The 9903-nt window shown below is 36.0% G+C and overlaps 1 protein-coding gene across 1 annotated transcript in view; it reads right to left on the reverse strand.

The window, feature by feature from the left end:
• The window catches only part of sspo (SCO-spondin), a 95431-nt gene that overhangs the window by 6152 nt on the left and 79376 nt on the right, over positions 1-9903 (reverse strand). Inside the window, 8 exon segments of the mRNA XM_016458678.1 lie at positions 345-565; positions 2600-2646; positions 3307-3452; positions 4478-4605; positions 7260-7459; positions 9069-9207; positions 9283-9399; positions 9544-9705. Coding sequence (XP_016314164.1) covers positions 345-565; positions 2600-2646; positions 3307-3452; positions 4478-4605; positions 7260-7459; positions 9069-9207; positions 9283-9399; positions 9544-9705 — 1160 coding nt within the window.

The raw sequence follows: 9903 nt of genomic DNA on the forward strand, positions 1-9903 counted from the left end.
TGTTAATATAGTATTGTGTACTGTATACCATCCATCCATGTTGTGGTGATGGCCTTGTTCCAGCCACAGGAAGTTACATCATCCGTCTCATTCAACCAAACGCTCTTTATACAGAAACTCTTAAACGAGCGCCACTGTAGTTCAATTAGACAACCTCATAAGGCCTTTCAATGTTTTTTTTCATTATTGATGATGGCAATTATCTTTTTTCTACAAATGACCTGAGTGCTAATCCATCAGACTCGTTAATGACCTTCCTTATTAGAATAAATAAACAAAGTAACCAGCACTGCAATTACAGGCTAAAGCACAGCAGTGAGACGGGTGATTGTGTGTTTGTGTACCTCTCGAAGTGTCCCGTCTTCCTCTTCACACTGACACAGTGCTGGAATCACACACCGGCCCTCCAGGCTGCGATACCGGCCCTCCTCACACACACAGCCCTCTGTGACACCGGGGCCCGTGCAGTTGAGCGGTTCAGGGCTGTACAGGTCCAAACACCCCCTCTCACACACTCGCCCCGATCCGGGCTCACTCCAGAGCCATCGCTCACCCTCTGGACACGCTGTATGAACATTAGTTGATAACCAATGGGCTTTAGGGAAGGGCAGATGCTATGTTTATTTATTTTTTTTACTCTGTTTTCTTTTATTATTATTTTTAAATAAACAGAACAGTTACAGTTGCATAAATAAATAAATAAAATTATTATTATTAAAAATAATTGATAAATAAATCCATTTATTATTATTATTATTATTATTAAAACAAACAAATAAATAAATATAAAATAATATAGGTAAAAATTTAATCATTATTATTAAAACAAATAAGTAAAATTTGTTAAATAATAATTATTATTATTAAGCAAATAAATACATTCACATTACCAAAACAAATAAATAAAAATATTAACATTTAATTAATAATTGTATAAAAGTATAAATTATTATTATTATTATTATTATTATTATGCTGCCAAATTTAAAATATATACATTATTTTTATTGTTATAATAAATTAAAACAAATAAAAATAATATTAAAATAACAACAACTACTAATAATAATAATCAATTAATGAATAATAATCATCATCATCATCATCATCACCATAAAAATTATTATTATTAATAATAATAATAATACATTAATAAAATAACGTACACTGCAATTACACTTCTAGTTACTTCAAGGAATACACTACTGGCATATTTCAATTAACTTGAACAAAAATGCTACACCCCAATGTGTTTTCGGTCTGAACACCTCACAAACCCTCAACACTGTGTTTCTCACCACATTCGGGGCCCCTGCAGACTCGTGAAGTGTGTGACGGCCCCTCACACTCCCGTCCTCCGTACTGCCGCTGGCGCCGTATCGTCCGGCTGGAGAACTGCTGTCCAGATCCGCAGGACGCTGAGCAAGAGCTCCACGCTGACCAGCTGCTCCACTCACAGTCCACTAAATGAAAACACACAGCATTCAGACTCTGCTCCATTCACTTCCATTCATAAACACAGGTAAGAGTTCATTGCTCAGAAGTTGTTTCAGGAACATTCTGAAGTTTGTCTCAGATGTTTTAAAAATGGCTCTCAAGTAGGGCTGCACGATAAATCGCATGCGATATTTAACGCGCATCTTATCAGTAAAGCTGTTTCTGTAATCAGCGGTAAATCTCCATCACCTGCGTGCTTTCACATTGAGCAGCATTACCTACACAGAGCCGTTGTTCACGAGCTGCGCAAAACCACATTTATATTCGCGCAATTTTTTGCGCAGCTCGTCAGAGAACAACGGCTCTGTGTAGTTAATGCTGCTCAATGTGAAAGCCCGCAGGTGATGAAGATTTACCGCTGATTACAGAACCGGCTTTACTCATAAGATGCGCGTTAAATATTGTTGTGGAGATAGCTGCTGAATAAACTGAATGTAAATGATAGTCGGAAATTACATACTGCATGTACGTAATTGGACATTAATTTCAATCTTGAATTGATTAATTAGCAGATGTTACTCCTTTACCATCTATTTGTGGTGTAATTAACAACAGTCCTGTATTATTAAACCAGTGTGGTCCCGATGCTGAAGGTGCAACCGTGTAACTCTAGTTTCGGGGAAACAGTCGAGACTACTAGTTAATATGTCCAACAATGCATTGTTATGTGGTAGGGCTGCACGATAAATCGCATGCGATATTTAACGCGCAACTTATCAGTAAAGATGTTTCTGTAATCAGCGGTAAATCTCCATCACCTGCGTGCTTTCACATTGAGCAGCATTACCTACACAGAGCCGTTGTTCACGAGCTGCGCAAAACCACATTTATATTCGCGCAATTTTTTGCGCAGCTCGTCAGAGAACAACGGCTCTGTGTAGTTAATGCTGCTCAATGTGAAAGCCCGCAGGTGATGGAGATTGACCGCTGATTACAGAACCGGCTTTCTGACAAGATGCGCATTAAATATCGCATGCGATTTATCGTGCAGCCCTACTCTCAAGTCAATAGTCGCCATACAGTAAGAATATGAAGCTACAAAAATAATGTTTGTGGGACCCTCTGTGTCTCTGCTGTGAGTGTATGAGGTCACATGACTCACCATCACATGACTCGTTAGTGCAGGTAAAGATCCCACCTTCACAGACACTGTAATTAAACATAAACACTTATTAATCTTTCCATGCTTGATGTTACAGCTTTCTTAGAAATGTTTTCCAAGACAAAAACATCCACCCCCAAAGTTTTTAAAATATATTCAGCATAAATTATACAAATACATAAATATATTTAGCATGAATAAATATTAAACAAACAAATAAATAAATAAGCCTTACAGTATTACCTTACAGTAATGAGAATCAGTATTGTGAATCATGGTAAATAAAATGTACAGGTGCATTTTGTTAATGATAAGTTAATTATTATAAAAATGTTTCAAAATAGGCTTAATTTTTTTATGGAAAAATACAGTACATTTTTCCTTTTGATTTATGAGCATGTATATGAATCAAATATGCACATATTTTGAATTCTGAATGGTTATTCTTGTCTATTATATTGTCAGCTGTTCCATCCAGAGCATCAGATTCTTTCAACAATGTCAGACTGACTTTCTGAACATCTTGCCGATATTTTATGTCCAAAGAGAGGATGTGGATTTCACTTCACCACACTGAGACGCTCTTAGAAAAGCCTGATTGAGATCCATGTGTCACTGAATATCAATCCAATAACCACAGCAGCTCTTTCTGTTAGAGATCATTTACACATGAAACACAAACCGTGCACAGAATGAATGTGAAGTACCATGAGTTGCAGGAGTCTGGAATGACGGTTCCTGCAGGAACTTCCTGTTCCTGGAGGTCCAGGGTGAGGTTTTGGGACGTCAGCGGGAGCGAGACCACAGAACAAGGACACTGGGATTGAGGAACACAGCTTCCATTCAGCATCACCTGCAGATGGATGATGTGATTAATAACGTCCTCATATTCATGTGGGACTCGTACAGCCATCTGTGTCCAAATTACACTTCCAAAAATACAGAGCCGTCAGGAGCAGACGTGAACACAGTACACTCCTCAAATCACACTGTTTGCTGCAGTCTGGAATAACAAACTAGATTTATATGTTTTCAGAAGACAATGGGCTGTGTTTGCCTGTGCAAATGCTAACGTGTTGCTAGGGAGCTGTGGTGGTTGCCAGGGTGTTGCTATGGAGGTTTAGGAGAGGACGTTGGAATGTGGTTGTTAGGGTCTTCTGGAAATTTGCAAGGACATTGCTATGGGGTTGCTAGGGTGTTCTAGGAAGCTGCCAGGGTGCTGCTGTAGAGTTGCTAGGCAGGTCTAGGTGAGAACGTTGCTATGGGGTTGCTTGGGTGTTGTGGGAATCTGCAAGGACGTTGCTAGGGTGTTTAAGGACGCTGCTATGACGTTGCTAAGGAGGTTTGTGCTAGAACGCCGCTATGAGGTTGCTAGGGTCTTCTGAGAATTTGCTAAAACGTTGCAATGGGGTTGCTATAGAGTTGCTATGGAAGTTTTCTAGGAAGATTTTACGACATTGTTATAGGGTTGCTATGGTGATTCCATAGTGTTTCTAGGGTGTTTTAGGAAGCTGCTAGGATATTGTTATAATGTTGCTTGGGTGTTCAGAATATTTTTAGCATGCTACTATCTGGTTTCAAGGGTGTTGCTATGTGGTTTGAAGATTGTTGCTAGGTGGTTTCTAGGGTGTTGTGCGTGGTTTCTAGAGTGTTACTAGGTGGTTTCTAGGGTATTGCTGGGGAATTTCTAGGGTATTGCTAGGCAGCTTCTAGGGTGTTGTGTGGGATTTCTAGTGTTTTACTAGGCAATTTTGAGTGTGTTCTGTGCGGTTTCTAGGGTGCTGCTAGGCAATTTCTAGGGTGTTGTGTGTGGTTACTAGGGTGTTGCTAGGCGGTTTCTAGGGTGTTATGTGGGGTAACACAAACAGATTGACTCACGGCTCCAGGCGGGCAGCTGCACCCAGGACTGCAGGTCAGCGGCACACACTGATTTTGGGGCCACAGATCCTCACAACTGTACGGACAGGATCCTGCACAAGAGCTGAACACCTGACCAGCAGGACAATCTGACACAGAGAAAACCAAACCACCGTTACACACAGCATCCCGATTAGCATTCCATTTACACAGATGACAGATTATTATTTGTGGCTGAACTACAGTAGTTTAAACACACATGATTTGTTGGTGCCGGTCTGATGGAGCCACTGCAGGCCCTTTCAGTGACTGGCTGCTGAAGTTCATTAACAGTAGTAATCAAATGAGTCAAGCTGCTTAAACAACTCTGGAGGGGAATCTGTTTAAGACACACTTCATTCCTCCTGAAGGCTTATCGCACTGTTTTAAATGAGTCTATCAACTCAAACTTTATTCTGTCTTATCATCTAAAACACAATTAATGAACAGTCTGCATGGCCGTCACACGCCGCATGATTCAGTTGAACTCCTAGCAGATTCTTCTCCACATTCTCAGATGCTTTAATGCAAATCAGTGCCACTTTTAATATTTTGTGTATGCTTGTCTCGAACTGAAATTAGCATAAAATTGCACACAAGAGGACCAGTAAATTGCTGAAACTGTAATGTAGCTAAATGGAAGGTAAATATTTTCTGTAAGAGCTTGTCTGTGCGTGGGTGTGTTAGAAAACACACACAGACACACACACACACACACACACACACACACACACACAAACACACACAAACACACACACACACACACACCTGCTTATATTCAGCTAAACATCATTAAACCATAAATAAATATATATACTGTATATATATATATATATATATATATATATATATATAGGTACATATATATATATATATATATACTGTACATACACACATCCATATATTAACCTATTATAATATGCTATTAACCGCATTCAGTTCACAGTGTATCATTTTAAATAGAATTCAATAATCTGATTCAAATGTATTGTGTGTTTGTGTTTTTGTACATTTTTACTTTTTACATTGTGTCGTTATTTAAATGACAATTAAGCACATTTACCCCTCATTTCATAAACAACTAAACTGCAAACAATGACTGTCATTTGTAAATTATATGCATAATAGTATGCATAATGCAAATTACATTAATGTCCTGAAATGATGATTTTTAAGCAGAATGAAAAAAGCATTTATTTGCATCCCAACAATATGAATTTGTAAAGTAAATATTATTAATTTGAATGAAAATGTCACAATCAATATATCAATAAATAAATCTGAATAGTCCTAAAAATAAGCTTAAAGGTCCCCTGAAATGCTTAGAAACACGCAGCGTTACTCTGTGTTGACGTCATTTTAACTGAAACAGGAAAGACTAACATATTGATACTAACACCCAAAAAACTTTAATTTTGATTTCATGGGGACTTTAATGCCAAATATAATTTCTTATTTTCCTTGTGATTTTCTTTGTAAAGCAACACATACAGGCAGCCTGAGTTATGAACATGTGCGGTCATGTTTTATGACAATATAAACTGAAATGACAGACGCTTTACAGGTATTATATGACCGTTTGAAGATTTTTATAGGTGCACTATAACACATCATAAGTGTTTCTCCTTCACTGAAGTGTGTTTGAGTTTGTGTTTATCTGTCAGGTCTGTACTTCAGCTGGTTTTGTGTGTTTATGGATGTGTTAGCTGTACCGGGCAGGCAGCTGTTGGTGTTGCATGCGGTGTGTTGTTCCAGGGGTCCGGGGCAGATCAGACCCCCAGGCTCTGGCTCCTGTAGGACCGTCTTCCTGCGCAGTGACACTCCTCCACCACAGGAGGCGCTGCAGTCAGTCCAGGCTGACCACTGGCTCACCACACAGCCGGCTAACAGATCGACAAAATCATATCGGCCTATATAATCTACACTTTACAAGATACAAGTCCATTAAAATACATGTCAAGCACAAATGAATATTCTGAATATATATATAAAATTATATATATAAAAAATACTTTTTTATAAATGTACAAAAATAAAGAAAACACTTCCAAAAAACCCCAAACTAATTGGTTTCCACAAAAACTTTTTTGTTGTTGTTTATTGAAAATTAATCTGTTGCTGTTAATTTGATAAACAGAAAATAACAATTACCAAAAATGTAAAAATAAATAAATAACATAAAAAGTAAAATATCAAGCTATTTATTCAATAAAGCTACTTATATTTTCCCATTATAAAGAAAAAAAACTAATTGAAAAACTGTGAATGTAACTTTTTATATAATTATTTATAAACAAATTACCAAAATGTTCAAATCTATGTAAAAAGTTGTTATGCAAATGAACTTTGCATGTATTGTGATATGAAATATGTGACAAAATGTTCATATCTGTTAAAATATTTTTATATTACTATAAAATATCAAATAGTAAGAATATATATATTGTGTGTGTGTGTATATACACATATAAATTTTTTTTATTACATTTTGGTATATATTTTGTGTAAAATATTTTGTAATTTGCATGTTGTGTTTTTAAATATTTTAATTATTATTTTTATGCAAATGAATTTAGCATGTTTTGTGACTTAAAATAGGTGCCAAAGTCTTGTTTTGTTTTTATATTTGTTAACATATTTTCATATTTCTATAAAATATCAAATAGTAGCTATATATAAACTACAATTTGAATTAAAATATGCATTAATTTACATATTTGAATTTAAATGTGTAGATTAACGCTGCCCTGTTCTGTTGGCTTACCTGGACAGGGCAGCAGTGAGCAGCTTTCACTCTGGATGGAGTCGGCGCAGGTCGGTCCTCCGGTCGTGTGTTTGCAGGACCGTCTGCGTGTCCTCTGTCCCTCTGTCCCACACGACACCGAACACTCACTCCACGATCCCCACGGACCGTAGACCGGACACACGTGATCCGTACACACCAGAGAGCCATTTACACACACACTGCAGAGACAGAGGTTTGTGTCAAATGTAATGTTTGTGTGTATATGTATTCATGTAGATATGCAAGTACTTGTTAGAGCCACACTTTTTACAAAAACATCCTCACAAATGCAGTAAAACCTGCTAAAATCTGACTTGTGAGAACATTCTGAGGTCCACACTAAGGCTATTACTGGTAACTAAAACTAAAAATGTATAAATAAACAAATAACTTAATAAATAAATAACATTACAGTTAGTTGTCAAGGCATCATTTCTCATTTTCTTTTATAGTTCTTGAAGTACAAAAATAACTAATACTGAAATAAAAATGAATAAGTACTAAATAGACATATTTAAAAACAAAAGACAAAAACACATAACTAAACCACAAAAACTTGAGATGAAAACAAAAAATGTTAAAGTAAAAAAAGTCAAAATATTAATAAAATCTGTAATAGTATATCAATGATACAAATAACATGGGTCCAAACTAGTAAAAATGGGATAATAATAATAATAATAATAAATAATGTCTTAAATATTTATATGCATCTGTGCAGTTCTGCTGATGTTTGAGTTAATATTAATATTAAAAGTTTTTAATAAAGTTAATATAAAAAAATTAATTTAATAATATTTCAGAAATAATACACACAGTAAATACAAAACATTGCAATTATGTAATTATAAATTATAAGTAAAAAATAACTAAAAATTAAATAATAATAAAAATAATAATAATAAGAATAAAAATATAGACCTTTTTAGACATAAGAATAAAAATGTAGACATATAAAAAAAACTCACTAAAACCTTTAACTGAAAACAAACGAACAAAAAAACATAAAAATACAAAATAAATTAAAATATTAATAAAAACTATAATATTTGATCAATGATACTAAAATAACACTTGTCCAAACTAGTACAAATTTGATCACAATAATAAATGTCAAATAATGTGCCAACTGTTTGTGTGCATTTGTGCAATTCTGTTATTGCTTAATGTTTCTTTACATTGATAAATCTATAATAGTATATCAATGATACAAATAACATGGGTCCAAACTAGTATAAATGGGATCATAATAATAATAATAAATAATGTCTTAAATATTTATATGCATTTGTGCAGTTCTGTTGATGTTTAAAAAATTATAATTAAAAATGTAATGTAATAATATTTAATATTTCAGAAATAATACACACGTTAAATAAAAAACATTGCAATTATGTAATTATAAATATAAGTACAAACATGAAATAATACAAAAATATTAATAAGAATAAAAATATAGACCTTTTTAGACATAAGAATAAAAATACAGACATATAAAAAAACTCACTAAAACGTTTAAATGGAATTTTTTTTTTTTTAAATATTAATAAAAACTATAATAGTATATAAATTATACTAAAATAACACTTGTCCAAACTAGTAAAAATGAGATCACAATAATAAATATTTGTGTGCATTTCTGTAATTCTGTTAATGTTTAATGTTTCTTTACCTTCAGCACAATATTTCAGAAAAGCGTCCCCATACATTAACAGAATCTGACACACCCTCCCATCTGGGACGTCCTGTAAGGTAAACCGGATCCATAAATAAATAAGCTCCTCTCACCAGGTGTTGCAGCTGAGGGTGATGTTCTCTCCGGGTCGGATCTCCAGCGTCCCGTTCTCCAGCGGAAGCCCACAGCGACACTCGTCCACCCGCACACACCCTCCGTCCTGCAGCAGCCGGCCGTCTGGACAGCGGCAGCCTGCGGCACAGAAACACACTCACATTCCCCGCTTCATGCGTATGTTTGTGGCAGAGGTCAGAGAAGCGCTGATACCTGGATGACAGGTGCCCTGCAGACACTGGACGTGATCCCACAGGTCAGCGCAGCTGCGGGGACACTGATTGGCACAGGAGTCGTCATAGACCCGCCCCCTGTCCTCACAATGCTCGCCTATATCAAACACAGCCACTATATAAAAACTACATGAACTATATGCAGGTACACACTAAATCAGTTACAATAATTACAAATTATAGTTACTGATTATACTTCGATAATATTTACAGGATGTCTATAATAAGTATGTGTGTGTACCGGGACAGAGGCCAGTGTTGCAGCTCTGAGACTGCGTCTGTAGGTTCCTGCAGTGTGGTCCGGGGTCAGAGGTCAGAGGTCGGCGCTCTCTCTGCCGGTATCCTCCGCTGCAGGGGTCTCTACACACACTCCAGCCGCTCCATGAGCTCCAGTGGCACACATCTGAGCAGAGACACACAGACAGCACCACACTCAGCTTCTCTCACCATATTAATCAGGTCATGATGACACTGCAATCTACATTTCCTGGACCGGTCATATCATATTTCAGACTATTATACTTTTTATTGGTATTTTGAATTAGCTTTTATTTTGTGTATTTTCAGTTTTTGTAATTTTGCTACAGGATTTTGTCATTAA

The sequence above is a fragment of the Sinocyclocheilus anshuiensis genome, unplaced genomic scaffold, assembly GCF_001515605.1.
Source record: "Sinocyclocheilus anshuiensis isolate Anshui unplaced genomic scaffold, SAMN03320099.WGS_v1.1 scaffold415, whole genome shotgun sequence".
NCBI classification, from domain to species: Eukaryota; Metazoa; Chordata; class Actinopteri; order Cypriniformes; family Cyprinidae; genus Sinocyclocheilus; species Sinocyclocheilus anshuiensis.